At 42.4% G+C, this 19708-nt stretch overlaps 1 protein-coding gene across 4 annotated transcripts in view; it reads left to right on the plus strand.

The window, feature by feature from the left end:
- Nucleotides 1-1368: 1368 nt before the first annotated feature.
- Nucleotides 1369-19708, plus strand: part of PPP3CC (protein phosphatase 3 catalytic subunit gamma) — a 63158-nt gene continuing 44818 nt past the window's right edge. For 3 of the 4 annotated variants that reach the window (XM_080926438.1, XM_080926439.1, XM_080926441.1), the window contains exon 1: nucleotides 1369-1669. In XM_080926438.1, the coding sequence (XP_080782564.1) occupies nucleotides 1621-1669 (49 nt within the window). In that variant the 5' untranslated portion in view covers nucleotides 1369-1620. Of the gene's footprint in view, nucleotides 1670-13391; nucleotides 13651-19708 lie in introns of those variants that run through there. The other variant, XM_080926440.1, reaches the window with a different exon arrangement.

Here is a 19708-nt window from a genome sequence, read left to right on the forward strand (position 1 = left end):
ACAATGCTACATATGTTTTCTTTTTGGCCACTGTAACTATGAAGACCGGTTGGCCTATAAATTGTATATGTTTCCTTGGATTCCAGTTTCATTATCATTGCTTTAAAAAAAAATCAAAGTACTGTTTGCCTGGCCAAGTCCTGTCCTCAGTGAGGGGGCAGTCGTAGCAAGACAGTTAGTTCTAGGCTTCTAATTAAGGAGCGATAATGACCAGTTTTTAACGTTAAAATAAGACAGATTGTTGAATCTTGAATATGGTGTTGCAAGTCCCTATCACTGCACAAACCAAATAAAAAGCACACAGAGAGGGGGCTGGGAAAAATGCCCCAGTGGCTGAAGGGCTCTGGGTACAACCTCAGCGTTTGTAACCTCAGTGCTGTGGGGAAGGAGGGACAGGCAGATGTGACAGGACTTGCTGGCCTGCCAGTCTAGCTGGCATGTCAACTTCAAGTTTAATGGGACCCTGTCTATTAAATTAAAGGTAAGAACAATAGAGGATGAAACCCTAACTCGACCTCTGGCCTCCACATGCGCTCATATGAGAGAGCTCGCCAGCACACACAAATACGAACACTTCATGCATGCAGACACACACCCACTACACACCGTACACACACACACAGACACACAGACACACAGACACACACACACACACACACACACACACACACACACACACACACACACACACACACGAAAGGGAAGCAGGTGAGGTGTCACTAAACCACAGTGAAAAAGATGCGTTCAAGTAGGCAGGTGACTTAGGGAAGATCGGTTAGAAGTCAATTCCCTTTCTTAAGGAGGTCTGGTCTAGCTTCCCAGAAGACAGCAAGTAACAACTCTTCTTTCTCTTGTAAATAGAATGGGAGACACCGCTTCTCAGAGACAGGGTCCCACCCTCCCAAGTGGAGTAGGATGGGGCGCCAAGGTCCTTAGGATGCAAGACACATGCTGCATGCAACAAACATGAAGTTGACAGGGGTTTCAAAATTTGTGGGTTGGTGAATGGGAGAAGGAAATCTGAGAAGCAGGGTAGAATGGATAATTTCTTAGGTAGACACAGTGGGTGGGGGAGAAGCGTTCACGAGAAGATGGGCGCTCTCTCTCATGAGAGAGGGACACAGACTCGGTGCCAACCGAGAATCAGGATGCCTGCCTGGTCCCAAGGTCGCAGCTGCCTCCGTGGTCCCAGCGGCTGGTTTGGGAAGCTACAGGTCGGGGTGGAGCGTCCAGGCATCCGCCCCACGCGAGGCCGACGGTGGGCAGCAGTAACCCCAGAGCCGAGAAGGGAGAGCCGCGCGTGCGCAGAGCGCGGCGGAGGCCCGCGGGGCCGCCGGGAAGTTGTGAGCGCGGAGGCGCGCACGCGGGGACCGGGCCGCGCGCAGCCGCGCTCTCCCTAGTTGTCTCCCTCAGCCGCGGTCGCCGTAAGCGCTCGACGCGGTCGTCCCAGCCGAACCGCGGGCGCCGCCGCAGGAAGGGAGCGGCGCTGCGGCCGCCGCCGTCCGAGGACGCCCAGTAATCCCGGGCAGGGCACGGTGGCTGCCGGCTCGCCAAGCGCAGCCCGCCTGGGAGGAAGGCGGCGGCTCGCGTCCAGCGGGCCGCCGGAGCCGGGAGGAGACCATGTCCGTGAGGCGCCCTCAGTTCTCCACGACCGAGCGCGTCATCAAAGGTGCCGAGCGCGCCGCGGGGAACGGCCCTCGCCGGGCGACGGCTCGGGGACTCAAGGAGCGGGGATGGAGGCAGCGGCGGGAGGCGCTGCAGGGCGCGGGGAGGACCGGGCGGTCGTCCGCCGGCGTCCCCGGTGACTGCTGGACGGGTACCTAGCGGGAGGTGGGTAGAGCAACCGCGCCCGCCACCCACTCCTGAAGCGTCCAGGCGGTTTCTCCTCAGTCCCTTTTCCTCACACCTATCTGGGGACACTGTCTGGGGTCGTGTGAGCAGGGAGTTCCCTTGACTCACCCAACCAAGTCTTGCCTTTCTTTAGGCTCAGCTCTTTTTTTGACAGTCCTTTACCAAACCCTTTAAAAAAATTTTTTTGAGGGGTGTGGTGGTTCTACTGTGCACGTTTGGCTCACTTGCTCTACATATCACAAGTCACTGCTTTTATTAAAAGAAACAAGATGATAGTAACACAATCTTAATGATGCTTACAGATTTCTTGATGTGGGTTTTCCCTTTGGCTATAAAGGACTTGGTAAATAATAATTTCTGAGATGTCCACAATTATATCTGATTTTCATTGTTAATCTAAGGAAACATGAAAGTGTTTGTTTCTAAATCTTCTAGGGTTATGGAGTAGTTTCTGCTCTTTACCCCAAAGGACCTGTCAAACATAACCACTGATTCATGTGCTTCTGTTATCTGACTTATAAGACCTCCTCCTCTCTCCACGTTAATACTTGGTTTGAAAGCACTGTTTTCTGAGAAGGTGATATGCTTAGACCAGTTGTTTCTGGGTCAGGTGGATTTTATCATAGTGGGAGAAAACTACTAAAATCCTTTCCCTGATTCATTTTGATACTAGGAGAAAGGAAACAAAGATTAGTAACGACAATTCTTTAAAAGGGAGAGCCTATTGAGTTCTCACAGAGAGAAGGACGGTATTAGTGTCATAAATGTTAGTTCTCTGCCTTAGCAGACAGTACATATGGTACTTTTGAGACATATTTCCTCCGAAATTGGAATCACTAGGGATTTAAGTCAGTTGTCCATAGAATGGATATAGTCCCCTTAGCAGCTGGAGTTTCGTGACCGTTTCTGAGTAAGTCTTCATCATAAGGAGGATCTGAGCCTCTTAATACCCAGAAATCACTCACTACAACCTTCACTGGTGAAGCAAGGTCATTGTGTACATTAACTTCTGAACTGTACCTTTAGTGTGGCCAGCGCAAGTCACCTGCGTAGTGGCCGTAAGGGCGTGGGCAGGTTCCCCCTATGGCAAAATGACTTCTCACCCTCTACCATTGTAGTGTCTCCACCCCTCTTTTCCTCTCCAGTACTTTTCTCTGCCTTAATATGCCTGTTTCTCAGTTGAAGTAGGCAAGGGAACTGGTTAAACATGAATCCCAAGTCAAGCCAGGATAAAAGAGGTCTGAGCAAGGCTTAAGTGGCAGGCACCCTCAGACCGTCAAGAATCTCAGAGTCTAATCTTTTAGACCAGCTATTTTACCACAGTGCATAAAGGACAGTGTAAAATGACCGGCTCTTACATTTTAAACAGAAGTGAAATGAAATTGAAGAACAGGTCTGCTCATAGCTGACTGAAAGCCGTCTTTATAGCCTGTGTGAAAGGAAACAAACGTGTCCTTTAGCACAATTCCATATTAATACATGCTGCGTACCAAAGGCCTGAGTGTCTCAGTGTGTGAGTGACTGAGCGGCGGTCCATTCTGTTGTCCAGTCAGGCAAACTCGTAGTTACTTCCCACTGCAGGGACTGTAATGGTACACACACATTTTAAGACTTTTTAAAATTTTTTGAGACAGGGTCTCTCTATGTAGTCCTGGGTGTCCTGGCATGTAGACCAGGCTGGCCTCAAAACTCACAGAGATCCTGCTACCTCTGCCTCCTGAGTGCTTGGGTTAAAGATGCATGCCATCATACCTCACCTTTTCTTTTTAAATAATATTTGTTTATTTTACGTATATGAGCATTGTGCCTGCATGCACATATGTGCACAGTGTACGTGCCTGTAGCGATCGAAGGCCAAAAGAGGAATGTTGGATCCTCGGGAACTGGAGTTACAGGCTGGTCATGTGAATGCTGGGAATAGGGCCTGAGTCCTCTACAAGAGAAGCAAGTGCAGCTTACCATCCCCCCAGCCCCAAGCCCAAACTAAATTAATAAAGACTTCAGATGCTTATAGTACGCAGATTCACATATAAAAACTTTAGCATAAGCACTCGACTCCAGCAATGTTGGATTCTGTGTAACATCTTTCTTGGGTTTTCCCAGAGTTTGAAATAGTTTTAAGTCTCTTAACAAAATGGGGTATGAGGCCATATGAGGCCAAGCATGATGCCAGTAATCTCAGAACTGGAGAGGCAGAGGCAAGAGGATCTGGAGCTCCGGTGCTTCTCAGCCCAGCCTGAGATCAAGGCTAGTCTGGGCAGCTTACCGTCCTGTTTTTTAAAAAGAAAAAAGAAAAGAAAAGCAAAGCATGCCGGATATGACTGAGCAGGAAAGGCCTATTGTATTGGGCTCCTATCCCCAATCTGATGCTCTTCTGGACAGTTATCTACATTTATCCAAAGCTTCACCAGAGGTGAGGCCACACCTGCTATTTTTAGTCACTTTATTTCCTGTTCACTTTGATGTCTGCTTAATTGTTTTCTGTGAGCAAATCTTGGAGAAGAGTGGGTGGGCGGGCGGGATTACATTTTAAATGCCCTTTGAATGCAGCTTTCTGAAACTAAAGGCGGCAGAAAACCTGTTTTACTCCCGCTTCTGGACCATATTTGGGGAGTGTGTGTGGGGTGTGTGTGTGTGTGTGTGTGTATGTGTGTGTGTGTGTGTTTTGTTGTGGTTGTTTTTTGGTTAGTACCTAAAATTATGGGTATTTTTATCTTTTGGTTGTGAGCCTTAGCCTTTAAGAAAGAGCTCTCTCTCCAGCCCAGTGTGACATTACATTATTTGTTTGTTTGAGACAGGGTCTCACTGTGTGGACATGGATAGCCTATAACTCACTGTGTAGATCAGGCTGACCTCTGCCTCCCAGAGCTTCAATCAAAGACATTCAATGCCACACTTACTACTTTGCCTTTCCATTGACACTTGTTTCCGATTAGTAATCTCATCTGTAATAACTTTCTTGTCTAGGTCATATAAATGGCATAACAATTGTGGAAACACGATAACATTAAGAAACATGAAAGCAGTTTTATAATCAGTCCCCTGACCCACAGTCTTGCTCTGTGGCCCTGGCTGGGTTCCAAGCTGTTGCAGTCCTTAGTGCTGTGAGTACAGGTGTGTACCACCATAACCAACGGTTACTAGATCCCCAGCTACAGGATGGTTAGAAGAGAACTCATTGGCAGCTGAAAAATGCCAAGTGTAGAAAGCAATGACATTGTAACAAGATTAAACAAACACACACAAAACAAGCCTCGTCCTAGTCAAGAAGCACCTGTTTTGAAGTACAGAGGTTATGGTAGTGGAAGCGTGTCCTGGAGGATGAAGAGTGTACCTCTGTCCACTGTGTCTGGTGGGTGATTTCTCCTGCAGCATATTTTATGTCCAAACCCTTTTAGGATTCCACCAGTTAATTAAGTGTTGCTAAGAGCCATGTCCGTTATACCTTAACTGTGTTCATTAGTTTCTTTGCTTTGAGAGTCATGTGTCTACAAAGCTCTAGAGCAGAGGCTTTGAGCTGGGGTCTTACTGCTGGTATCTGGAGCAGAGAACTAGGAACACAAAGAACTGAGTTATGAAATTCTTTTTGTTTGACCCCCTCCCTCCCCAAATTTTCAAGTTTCTTATTTGGGGATTTTTTTTTTCCTCTTGGTTCTTCCTCTTTTATGTCATAAGAGTTTTTTTTTTTTCTTTCTTTCTTTTAAATGTAGTCTGAACCCTGTGAATCATGAAACGTGGAAGGCAGAAAGAAGAAAAAAAAAACCTCTTCTTGCCCAAAACAGCTTTAATTCTCTCCTGTATTTCCATGTCCTGGGAATTTTGAATGAAAAAGAAAGCAAGTCACACATATTGAAGCTTTCATTAGACAAATCTTTAGTGTAAAGGTTGTGGTTTTACTTAAGGGTTTCCATGAAGGATGCAGAGGGCACGGGCACAGTTTCAAAGTCTGTTTGCTCCTACGTTGGTACCTTAAGTTTTCAGTGGGGCAGCACAATACCAATCCTGAGCAAATCTTCACATGAATTTTCCGTGTGAACAAGACTGCAGTATGCACTCGTGCTTGCTAACAGGGTTTGGCTTGTGCTTGATTTGAAGTTGTAGTCAATAAACTGCAATCCCTAAGACACTTGAAGCTGTCTTTGAGATTCACATGTGAATAGAACTCAGACTGCTGAAAGGTCATCAACTGAACACTTTTCTTTCTTGAGAGAAGATAAACTTTTTTTTGTTTTGGTTTTTTTTTTTTTTTTTTGCCTGTGTCATTGGTTGTGACCAAAACTTTACATTAGACATTGATGGCACAGTTTTCTACAAAGCAATGTATTGCTTGTTTGTTTTCCATTCTGGGGATGGAGCCATGAGTTGTGTGCATGCTGGGCAAGCACTGTGGCACTGAGCTATGTCTCCAGCCTAATAACTCACGATCGCATTTTACTATAAAGTCTCTACGTTACCGGACGAGTTCAGAAGAAATACTTAGGACTCAGTGGCAAATAATTAAAGCCCTTTCTTAGTCCATACTTGGGAGTAGGAAAAGAACACTTTCCCATTAGGGTGACATTTTTGGGGAAAAAAAGAATCTTTAGACGTACATCTGTAAGAGAATTACTCAGCTGATTGTACCACTCGTAGTCATTGTGGAGTGTTGCTGCTCCTTAGCTACCAGATGACTAGAGGACGTGAAAGCATGTGTCGCAGTCCCATCGCCACCTTCATGGCCCTACCATTTACAGCATAGAACAGGTTTCAGGTTTAAACGCATGGAGAAACATTTGCACAGCCCCCAGGAGGAAGGAGAAGTCAGGTAAATCAGATGTGCCATAGACAAAGGGATAGTGAAGGGCAGGGGGCGAGGGCTGTCGACCGATTATAGTAAGAAGCTGAGGCGTGGCTCAGCACCAAAGAGCACTTGTTGCTCTTATGACAATCCAGGTTTGGTTCCCAGCACCCACATGGTGGCTCACAACCATCTGTAACTCCAGTTTCAGGGCATCCACTTCTGATCTCTGTGGGTACCAGGCATGCATGTGGCCCACATGCAGTCACATAGGTAAAGCAATCGTACGCATAACATAAAATTTAAAAAAATAAAATATTTAAAGAGGATCATATACATAACATAAAATTTAAAAACAAAATATTTAAAGAGAGAATAGCAAGATTATTTTGATGTATTTAAAAACAGACTTACCAACCTAATCTGTAATAGTAAAAAAATATTAAAACAGCATATAAATAAGTGATGAACAGTGCTAATTTTTAAAATTTTATTAGACTGAGGTGAGGGGGAGGGTTGGGGGATAGATACTAAACTGTTGATGAGTAGAGGAGCAATTGGCTCAAGTGACCTGCTAATGGTAGTTTTAGCTCTTCCTCTTTTCACTGGGGAGCCAGTCCCACCAGATGAGGTGAGCTGGACATGCGGTTTCTGAGTAACCTGCTTCACCCCTCTCCTGTCTTCTCTGTCTATTCAGTGGCCTGTTGTTCCAGCTGCCCATTCACCGTGCTGCCTCCAGGGTCTCTGAATAACGTAAAGGACTCTGCACTCAGAATCTTTCATGAGTACTTCTTGCCTTGAGACTAGGTTCTACACTGGTGAGCAGCACCTCGCCGAAGGTTAACCCTATCTAATCTCTCTCCACTTCCTCTTCAGCACCACACATCACTCCTTCCAGCCTGCTTAACCAATGCCTGTAGGCCTCTGGATGCTTTCCATCTGTGAAGAATTTGTCCTACACCCCGCCTCATCCATTTATCTTTCAAGATAGAACTGAGAGGCTTTCTGTTATTTTCCCCCTCTATTAGATGGCTTTAAAGAATAATGGTTTTACCTCCTGGACTTCAAAGTCAGATTTAGCCACCGCCGCCGTCATTTCTGCTGTTATTTCCTGTGAACTCCTATTAACAATTTTTACTGCTTTACAAATTAAAAATGTAATTTTTATGTGTATGAGCATTTGTCTGCATCTATGTATGTGTACCATGTGTGGCCAGAAGACGGTGTTGGGTTCCTTGATATGGAGTCACAGATTTTTGAGCTTCTCTATGGGTGCTGGGAATTGAACCCAGACCCTCTGCAGTAGTAACAAGTGCTCTTAACCACTGAGCTTTCTCTCAGATCCAGTTTTAAAAACATTTGGGAGTGTTTTCCTGCTGAAGTAGTATACATAGTTGACTGGTAGAGTGCTTGCCTAGTATTCAGAAGACCCTGGGTCAGTTCTTCAGTACCACTCTCCTTACCCCCCAAAATATTCCACAGTTCCCAAACTGTTCTTTTCAAGGGCAATAACTGTACTCTCAAAGCTGAATACAGTGTCTAGCACATGACTAGGTGCCTAGGGTTTAGGTGTAATTATAAGAAACTTTGTGTTGGGATAAGAGCATAGAAAAGCATGTGCCCTGCTTACTGTAACCGCCTTGACCTTTGTTAGTTAATTTTCCTTGCCGTAGTTAAGATAAGAGCTGGTACTGTCCTCGGCATTTATAAGGAATAACGTACATAAGTGGGCAGCACAGTTCCTGTTGTAGGACCTCAGTGAAGGCTAGCACTTACTCAGTAAGTTAATCGTTCGCTGAGGTGTGTACTTCATTGTAGAGCTTGCTTTTAGCAGATTTTAGGCCCTAACCTTAGGTGTGTGTTAAGTGTAAATCTTGGTGAAATTTTACAGGAAGCCTGTCCTTCGTAAAGTGGCCCATGAAATAAACACTTAGAGAAATCTATTGTGTTTTCCAACCTTAGTCTCCTTAGCGCTGTAAAGCTTTAAACAAATGGTGAAATTTCCTTTTGTAGTATACGTAGAATTTTGGAAATCTGACTATTTATAAACAAATATTGATAGACTCTTACTATGTTGAATAGGTTTTAAAATACTGCTTAGAATGTACTCACACTGTATAGCACTTAATAGCCTCCCCAAAATGTAACAGAACATTAGAACCATGGAGCTGCCTGTGACTAATGCCCATGAGAAAGTGGATAACTAGACTAGACCATATCTAGTGTGAAAGATTTGCTCCTACACCCTGTAAATTGATAATCTTTTAAACTTTATAATCAGAGACTAAAGAAATGAAGCCTAAGTTGTGTTTTTCTATGGATGTCTAGGTTTTGTAGAAGTTTAAAAGTAACATGGGGTGTACAGGGCTATTATAAAATTATTATTATCATTATGTTGTTGTTGTTGTTACTGTTGTTTTTGTATGTAGGTGCATGTGTTTATTGGGTGTATATAGCTGTAGTTTAAGTGTATATGGAGACCAGAGCACAATCTCAGGTATGCTGAGAACTACCACAACAATATTGGAAACAAAGTCTCTCTTTGGCATGCCACTTACCAAATAGGCTAGACTGGCTTAGCCAGTGAGTACTGGAGAGCTTTCCTGGTGCTGGGATTACCAATCATACACAGAATTTTTACATGAATTCTAGGGATCAAACTGAGGCTAAAAGACTTAAACTGTCTTACAATCCCCAAGTTGGTTATTTTGACTATCCTGCACTGCTATGCAAAACATGGTATCACTGTGGAAGTTATTGTTTCTGTGGTCTGGAGGTTCCTCAAAAAAGTAAATAGTACTAGCACATGATCCAGAATTCCCCTGCTGGATATACATGCAGAGAAACCAAGTCATGCTGATGAAGGAGTGTTTGTACTCTCTGTGTTCAATTCAGGATTATTCACAAAGCAAGTTATAGAGTCAGCCTAAGTATCCATAACCATAAAACTTACACACACAAACATACACACACAGTGTGCATTCATCTTTAAAGGGGAACATCCTGTCATTTCTGACAGCATAGATCAATCTGGAGTACAGAATAGTAAGTGAAGGACAACTATTTAGTCCTCTGTGTGGAATTAGGGCAGAGTCTGTGGTAGAAAGCAGGAATCTTTTGATGTGTGTTGTATAACAGGTGACTAAAATAAATTAGCAGTGTTGCATTTTTGTGTTTATTTGTTAGTGACGGTAGTAGGGGTGCTCATAGGCCAGGCCATGCTTTGGAGGTCAGAGGGCAGCTTGCAGGAATTAGTTCTTTCCTATCTTGTGGCTTACTAGGGTGGAACTCAGGTCATCAGGTTTGGAAGCTAGAGCCTTTACCTGCTGAGCCACCTTGTCGACTCTTGTCTTTGGCTTTTGGAGACAAAATCTTACTATGTATTTCAGGCTGGCCTTGAAGTTGATATCCTCTTGCCTTCTCTTACCTCTGCCTCAAGTGCCAGAGATGTATACAGGCATGCAATTACAAAGATCACTCCCAGCAATTCCAGTTCTTAGACAGACAAACACCCTATCTAAATAACCACATCTACCTAATATCCTGTAACACTCAAATGGGACTTTCCTTTTTAAAGATCTGTTTTATTGTGTAGGTGCCAGTGAAGTCCAGAGAGGGTAATGGATCCCATGGAGCTAGAACTGTAGATGTTTGTAAACCACACAGTGTAGATGCTGGGAATGGAACTTGGGCCTCTGTAAGAGCAATATGCATTCTTAACCACTGAGCTATCTCTCTAGCCCCTGCTTGTTATTTTTCTTTCTTTTTGAGGTGGACTCTCTATGTTGCCCAGGCTGGCCTCAAATGCATTATCTTCCTGCCTAAGCCTCTAAGTGCATACAATACTGATATGTTTTCTAGAAAAAAATTACTGTTTCTGTTGACTGTCACTGATTGATTGGCTATACGGGGGCCACTGCTTAGCTGTACTTTGATGGTGAATTCTGTGAGCATCAGAACTGAGGAAATGGTTTCCAAGAGCTCCCTTCAGATCACTGAAGTAAATTTCTTGTTCCAGTGAGTTATGAAAGATGCTACAAAGAACATGTAATCTTCAGTATTTAATTTAACCTCCTTAGTAGTGAATGGTTCACTACTGCAAAGACAGGTGACTAGATTAGGAAACAAATATGCAAATGTAGGGCCAGTTTGCTGGCTTAAAATAGAAAGGAAGCAGAGTTGTTTGTGGTGAACAGAGATAGCTATTTAAATAAATCCTCCTGTCCCATGAGGGTAAGAACTTACAGTAACCTAAAAATAGTTGCCTATAAGTCAGTAGCTTTTCAGATTTATCTTTATACGTTAGGATTAAAGTGGTCATCACTAGTGTGGCCTTTTCTTATGTATGCAAGTCTAATTAGATTTTATTCTTACTTTGCTTAAACTACTTGCACTGTTTAGGTGCAGGGTGTTTTGTATAGCAATACACCAGCTTGAATTTGATGGCAAAGAGGCTGTGGAATTTCAACGTGCTTTAGTTTAAGAACTTAGTTTTAAATTTAAATTTTATTTTGATAATTATACACAAATGTTACAAGAAAGTGTACAGAAGCCACCCAACGTCTCTAAGTCCCTCTCTGTACAGTGTCAGTTCAACTTTAAATGCCACCACAGTCCTATACGTTAAACAGCAGGGTGACATTGGCATAAATCCAGAGGTGGCTATTTTTATGATACCCTGCTATTTGTCTGTATGTTTGTGCTTGTTTGTGTGTGTGTGTGTGTGTGTGTGTGTGTGTGTGTGTGTGCCTTGCTTACTTACATGATCTTGCTTACAGACCACCACAGTGAAGATATTTATCAGTGGGCTGGGAGCCTAGCTCAGAGGTAAAGTGTTTGCCTAGCATTTACATATGTAAAATAATCAAATGCTATTCAACAGTACCATCAACATAAAACTTCTCCTTTACAGCAACACAGATAACTTTCCTCACCACAAACTCATCTTTATAGTTTAGCTCTAGTTTGAGTCATTTGTGAGTCTGGTTTGGTTAAGCTTTTGCTTCTGAGTTAGAAGAACTATAAAGTAATATAAGAGAAACTCACATGTGGTTAAAAGCTCGGTTTCCTGTGGAGTTAGTAGAAACCATGACGGAAAACAAGGTGCCTTGGCCCCATTCTAGAGAAGTCTTGAAAGCCCTGGTTAGTCTAAAAATGTAATTTGAAAAGGGATATACAGTATAGTACCATTTATATAAAAAAGATATTGGTGTAAAACTTCAAAATTCACATTAGTAACAGGAATATAAACACAGGAAAGTTCACTACCTTAAGGTTCCATCTGACTTGGAGGGCGAGATGAAGAGGAGTAGAAGGTATATTACAATATATATCTATAGCATTGTGGGTTTGTTTTATTTTCTTTTTCTTTGAGATGGGACTGGAGAGATGGCTCGGTGGTTAAGAGCACTGGCTGCTCGTTCAGAAGACCCAGGTTTGATTCCCAGCACCCACATTGGGCAACTCACAATTGTCTGTAACTCCAGCTCCAGGGGATCTGGTGCCTCTGAGGGGCTAGTCACCACCTCCCCCTCACACACATACATATGATTAAAATTAAATTTTTGGAATGGGCTTGAAAAGATTAAATATTTTATATTTACACAGTTGGCATGTGGTATTTATATTCTTTGCTGTACCACTCACTTCATGTCAAATTGTAATTTTTAAAGTGGTTTATTTTAAATATCCATATGAGGGCTGGAAAGATGGCTTACTGGTTAAGAGCACTGGCTGCTCTTACAGAGGACCCAGTTTGATTCCCAGCACTCGCATGTGGGGTTTCACAGCCATTCACAACTCCAGCTTCAGGGTACCAAGGACACCCATAGTACACATGCATACCTCATACATGTAAAGTAAATGTGTGTGCGTGCGTGTGCGCACGCATGTCTGGAATTGTTTTCCCCCTTTAGTATATCAGTTTCTAATTTTTGTGCAAGAGTTAAAGGACAGCTGAGGAGATTTTCTTTTAATATAATAAATGAATTTGGAGCTGCCTGAACCTCAAGCTTCTGGAGCCTTCTTTAGTTGTCTCCTGTCCTTGTAATCGTGCATGTTTACAGTCCTCCTGACTGACGCGCTGCCTGCAGTTTCCACCTGTGTGGATCGCACATTTGCATTTATATCCTTTGCTGCTGCCATCTTGTTTTATGTTTAGACTGACTCTTAGTAGACAGCTGGCTTGTACTTGCTACCTATGCCAGGTTGGCCTCAAACTTGAGGCGATCCTCCTGCTTCTGCTTCCCAAGTGCTGAGATTACAGGCATGTGCTATTTTACATGGCCTTTTCTATCTTGTTTATGAGAATTACTTTATCTCACTTAACTAGAGTGTAAAGAGACTCCTGTGTTGATCTTATATATGCTGCATGCCATCACACAGTGAGATAGACAGTAGTACATAAGTCTGTAATTGCTTAACTATAACCTAATTATTTTCTTAGTATTTTCCCCTTGGCATTTTAGAATTTTTACTTTAAAAACCTTTCTAAACCTTTCTTTCATTGTCTACCAAAGATTCCAGAATTTCACATTAAACAAATATCACTGTTACCCAGAATTCTAGTCTGGGAATAGAAATGTAGACTTAGTGGGTATTGGGTGTTGATGTCAGTAATGTATACTCTGTTGGCCTTTAAAAAGATGATACCGATGACGGGACTTGAGGAGATGAGACCGTGATGTCTAAGCTTCAGAAAGAAACGGGTGTGTGACCTCACAGTCATTTTTAGCTCTCCTTAGTAAGGAAGAAGGCGATGGTGGTGTGGCTAGTGCATGTCCTCAGTGTTGGGTTTTTGTTGGCTTAAGACAGAGTCTCACACAGCCATGTAGCTGAGGTGGTTGAGCTGATCCTTCACTCCTACCATGCCTGATTACGTCTGTTGCTTTTAAATAAAATTAACGAGGTCAGCAGTCTGAGTCTGGAAGTAAGTGACAGAAGAATAAAATGTCCTGTCGCTTCAGAGAAGAGGTCAGTGAGCTTGAGGCCTGTTGCGCATAACTGAAGTTGACACCAGAAAGGTAAGTGCCATGGTTTATTATTTTTATCTTGGCTCTTGGCTCTCCTTCATACTAGAGCTTCAAGTTCTTTACAGCGTTTTAGTGTGACTCAGGTGTGAAGCATGTTAAAAATAACTTAATAATAGTTGAAATCCTGGAGGACTTCATTTGGCTTTAGTCTCTATAAGAATTGGATGTGAGTCAGGTTTGTGATATTTACCCACTTCCCTCTTACTTTATTGTGTGTAAGTTTCTTTTAAGAAATAGAATTCTTGGAGGTTTATCTAGAACGGTGTCAAATCCCGTTTCTTTTGATAACTGACTGCATCTAGCACCTGTTCTGTCTACATAGTTACTGCTTACTTAAACCTTACTGGTCTCTCTGGTTAGTTTTGTTCCAGCCCATAGCAGAATGCTCTAATTTATGTATTAGAAAGTAGGGAGCTGGGAGCTGGCTCAGTGGACTAAGTGTTTGCTATGGAAGCACGAGGACCAGAGTTTGGTCCTGACACTCCTGTAAAAAGCCAGGTGTGCTGGCTAGTGCTACTCTTGAGTGCTGAGGAGGTGAAGGCTGGTGGATCCCTGGCACACGTGCACACACCCAAGGAAGCCAGAAGAGGGCGCTAGATCCGTTGGAGCAATTGTGAACCTCCCTGAGTGGTTACTGGGAACCAAAATCTGTTCTTCTGAAAGTGTTCTTAACTGCTGGATCATCTCTCCATCCCTGTCGGCTCTTTAATTTTTGAAGACAGGGTTAGACTTGGAGACAGACTTGCTGTTTAGTCTACGCTGGCCTTGAACATTCTCATTCATTCTGCCTCCGCTACAGTGTACACCACCATTTCCAACTAGGAGAGATTTGGGGTAATGGGAATGCTTCATATCAACTGTTATATACATGTGCAAAACTTAAGTCAGGCATAATGGTGGGTGTCAGATAGCTTAAACATCAATAAATTCATCTTTAAAATGTGGTTGTGGAGGCTATACTATAAAGTTAAAGCAGACTTTATGTAGATGACATACTTTGGTTCAAATGAGATTATGGAATTGATAGGTTACTGAGAAATTTAACTAAAAATCTGAAAGAAAAGGATAAACAGCCCCTTGGTAAGGGAGGTTAATAGTTGGCTTTAGAAAGATAGATGTACTTTGAAATATTGTCTAGGTTGAATGCCTTCTTTTAAAAGGAATGTTTAGGGAGAGTACTTGTCATGTGTATGATAGGGCTCCAGCTAGCTTTAATATTTTTAGTCATCTATATTTAAAGAACTGTAAATTAGTTATATGCATGAAAAGTAGGCAAAAGATACCAAAGTCCTCACTGATCATTCATAAGTGAGCAGAGTAAAGTGGCCAGTAAATACAACCTCACAGCTTGTTGATACATTATTTCTTTATTAGCAAAGCAAACCAGTAGGGAGCCTTTTAATATTTCACAGCAGAGACTACCTAAGTGATGCCAGCTCTGGAAATTATATTGTTATGAATATTTATTTGCATAAGAAAATTTGAGTTAGTTTGCTACTAAGTTAAAAATATGTCTAGAGTATATTACTGACTGTAAAACAATATATTTTAGTAACAAAGGTAATTATGCATATTTTATTAAGTTAACAGTGGTCCTTTTAATTGGAAGACTTCTAAAAGATTTGTGTGTTTTTTTTTATGCTCCTTAATTCAAAAAATAGTTTTACATTCTCTATACTGTGTGTGCTTTCTGTGATGGTAGGGTCAAAAGTAGACTCTTGAACATGCTAATTAAGAGTTCTACCACTGAGCTGTATCCCCAGCCCAATACATAATATCTGTGATTTTTAAGAAATCTTTAGGGGCTAGAGAGATGGTTCAGTAGTTAAAACCTCTTACTGTTTATGCATGTATACACACACACTATTATTGTTTTTAATATTATTTGTTTTTATTTATATGAGTACACTATAGCTGTCTTCAGACACACCAGAAGAATGTATGGGATTTCATTACAGATGGTTGTGAGCCACCATGTGGTTGCTGGGAATTGAACTTAGGACCTCTGGAAGAGCAGTCAGTGCTCTTAACTACTCTAGAACCCACCTGTCTCTGCCTCTCCAGTACTAGGTTTATGTGTGTCAACCCTTTTTATGTGGGTTCTAAGAATTGAACTTGAGACCTTGTGCTTAAAAGGCACTGAACCATCTCACCGACCCTGTGGTTTGCCTCAGTGAGTTACAGATCTCAAGATCATTAGCACCTCAAACTGCTTTATAATTTTCTAGTCTTAGAGAAATTGTGAATTTTCCTATCTTCTGACATCTGTCAATACTCTGATTCATAGGTAAATTCCGACTAGATTGAATATGAGTACTATTACTTTTCATTGACAAACTTACAATGGAATGAAACATAAGCCTAAAGTAATTAATTTTGACTTAGTAATAACTATATTATATAATTTTAAAAGATATTTAGCAAGAATTCTTATCTCTTTCATCAATTGCTTCCTTAAAATGTAAAGCCCACCACAGAAGAACATCAGGAACACAATATAGTGAAAAATAAACTTTATTGATTTAGCTTATTATAAAAATCATTGTCATCCCCTGAAAGCTGTGAGCATGTTGAAAGGAGTCAGAAAGTCTGCAAAAGGTATAAAGGAGCTGAAGTAAGGTAGTCTGGTCAAGATGGTTAAAATCTAATTTGAGTGTTTTTGCTATTAGTCTGCACAGGCTTCCTGTGATCAGTTTGTGAACTGGGATTGAGTGTCTAGGGACACTCAAAAACAGTGCTTGAGCTCCGGTGACCTATACCGTACAGTGTGTTTGCTTTGGTTCAGCTTCTCTGCTTTGCAAGTCTTAGTGCATTCCTGTGCATTTCAAGTAGTTTGTGGCTTCTGTTTTCTTTCTCTGTCTTCACCTCTGATCATTCTTTAGTTAAACCAGGGCATTTATCACTTGAGGGAGGTAAGCCAACGAGATCTGTACCCTTGCTTAATAGGTTATAATGTTTATCAAGCCATTTGTGAGAGATATTTTGACCTCAAGCACTGGCCCGTTTCCTGGATGATTTGTTCTGTCATCTGGTTGACAGTGGCATTGAGGGTTCTGGAGATGACATGTTATGTATCCCAGACAGAAACTCAGAGAAGAATTTGTATCTAGTTTGAAATAATGTTCCACTTATGTCATAATCAGTTAGATCTTCCTTTTTATTTGTTCATCTGCTTGTTTTATTTAGGAAAAAATAGTATTATGTGTGTGTGCTCATTATGTATAGGGACATATGCGTGTATGTGTGTGTTGTGTGTGTGTGCACACATGATGCATGGGGGCATTCATGTGGAGGTCAGAGAACAATTGTGGAGGTAGGGTTCTTCTTCAGCCTTCAGTGTGTTCCTGAGATAGAGCTTCACCTGCTGAGCCATCTCACCAGTCCACAGGTTTTTAAAATTTGATTTGCATTGTTTACCTTTGCACATGTCTGAATAATCTAGTACTTGATGATGGTCAGGGGTTAAGGTCTTTGCAGTACTAACTACCCAGGAAGGGGTGGGAGCCTGTTGGCAGTCTAGAATAGAGAAGAGAACAAAATAGACAAGAGTTTTTTTTTTTTTTTTTGCTTGCTCTGTGTTGTCTTTCTCTCAAACTCCTTTTTTAAAAAAGGTTAGATTTAATTCACATGTTTCAACAAGCAGAGAGATGCAGAGGAAACTGGGTGTTTTCTGGGAAGGAAGAAGCAATTGTAGGCAGGTGCTCAGCAGGTGGGGGCCAGTTAGGGACAAGCAATCATCAGGTGAAGGGGAGACAGTGACGGCAGGCACTCTTCACGGACTGCTGCTGGAGTAGTAACAGTTGTCAGAGTTTAGGCGGACATTTGGCATCTGGGCAAGCACTAGAGAGATTAAGGTAGGCGTTACAAAACTCTAGCATTCCGTTGACTCTTGTGCCTGCAGTTGCCTTTGACTTAGTGTTAGACAGTCTTGTCTTGGACCTGAAGCTGAAGGCTTTCCTTGGGTTTTGATGATCTCTGATGTATATTGTGGGTTCTTGTGCTCACTTTATCTGTTTTATGAATCATCATGCAGGCAAGTTGTGGTATCTCTTTTAATTTTTTGAAAAAAAAGTTGATGATTTACGTTTTATGTGCTTTGGTGTTTTGGCTACATGTGTGTGGGGTGTCAGATACCCTGGAACTGAAGTTACAGTTTTGAGCTGCTATGTGGGTGCTGGGAATTGAACCCATGTCCTCTGAAGAACAACCTTAACCTTTGAGCCATTTTTCCAGCCCCTAAAGATTTATTATTTTATGTGTATGAGTATTTTGCCTGAATGTACAATACACAATGCACACATGCATGCCTGATGCAATGGATCCCCTGGAGCTAGAGGTACAGGCTGTTGAGGTGCCACGTGGGTGCTGGATTCCCAGGTCCCCTAGGGAAGCAGCCAGTGCTCTTAACCCCTGAGCCATCTCTCCAGCCCCTCTCTTTTAATTTTAAAAAACAGCCAGTGTTAGTTTCTTGTGTATTTGTGGGGTTAGGGGTGCATCTCATGGTAGAGCCATACTTGATGCTCAGCATGCTTAAGGACTGTGTGTCAGTCTCTGGCACTGCCACTTCTGACAGAAGAGTATTTGTAAGCTGGGCATGCCTGTAAACCCTGTATTGTGGAGGCAGAGAAGAAAAGCAATGCAAGGTTGAAACTAGCCTGGTTTGTATACTGAGTTTAGGCCATCCGTGGCTGTATTATCAGGAGACTGTACTCAACAAACAAACAATTTCTCCTCATTTCTGTAAGACTCAAAGTTCCTTTCAGAAACCCAAAAGCAGAAATTAGATCACCAGACATTTCTGTTCTTAGTGCAACCTTGATCTGTTTCTTCAATTGACATTTGGGACAGGTGGCCAAACCTAGTCTCTTGTGAACTTTCAGGTCAGGGATTTTTGTCCTAAACTACAAAAGTCTTGCATTTCTGCTTTCTATTTAAATGTAGTCCCTTTGCTGCATCATCATCATCATCATCATCATCATCATCATCATCATCACCATCACCATCACCATCACCATTTTCTTATGTTAAAACACATCTCTCACTTCAAAATAATAAGAGCCAAATATGAGTGACCATGGTTCAAGAATAAAGTTCTTTGCTGTGACCTGATATTTGACAAACAGCAACTGAAGAAGGAATGGTTCTTTTTGACTCCCAGGTCGAGGCTGTAGTATATCATGGCGGGGAAGATGTGGCAGCAAGAGTGACTCTAGCTGCTGTGGCAGAAGTGCAACGCTGCAGGTCCCATTGTGTCCACTTAGGAAGGAGAGGGAGAGAGAGAGAGGGAGGGAGGAATGGAAGGATGGAGGGAAAAAGGGAGGGAGGGAGGGAGGGAGAGGGAGGGAGGGAGGGAGACTGAGACAGAGATAGATAGAGAGAGGGGGGGAGAGAGACAGAGGGAGAGAGAGGGGGAGAGAGGAAGAGAGGGAGAGAGAGAGGGAGGGGGGGGAGGGAGAGTGAGATGCTAGAGAGACAACTAGGACTGACCCTGGGTGCCAGCCCCCACAAACTGTAAAGCCATCATCATGAGGGCTCAAGATAAAGCTTGGGTTCCTTCTTCTGGTATCGTATCTGATTCCTTTGTGTCTGAACTGGGAAACACTTTCTCTAGGTGGTTATTTTTGAGTAGGGACCTCCTTCAGCTGCAATCTTACTTCAGCCCCTTCTTTCAAAAGATATTCTACTTTAATAAACTGGGGCTATTGAGTTCATTTCCTATCGACCCAGTACAAACTGGAAGGTTCTTTAATGATGCTAATCTCATACAGTAGAGATGTAGTCACAGCAATAGCCCAAATTCTCAGTACCAATTTTCATATACTCAGGGTTTTAAAGAAAGATCAAACCAATAAAACGTATATATTTCTATTATAAAAGGAGATCTATTAGGTTGATTTAAGTAACAGGGTCTAGTGGTAGTCGTCTGTATGGTGGAGAGTCTGAGAACCCACTAGCTGCTCAGTTCATGAAACTAGATGCTTTAAGCAGTACCAATCTGGCACTGAAGGCCTGGCGCTCCCTGGAGGAGGCGGTGCTGAGAAGCCGAGGA

This window comes from Micromys minutus (genome assembly GCF_963924665.1).
Source record: "Micromys minutus genome assembly, chromosome: 12".
Lineage (NCBI taxonomy): Eukaryota > Metazoa > Chordata > Mammalia > Rodentia > Muridae > Micromys > Micromys minutus.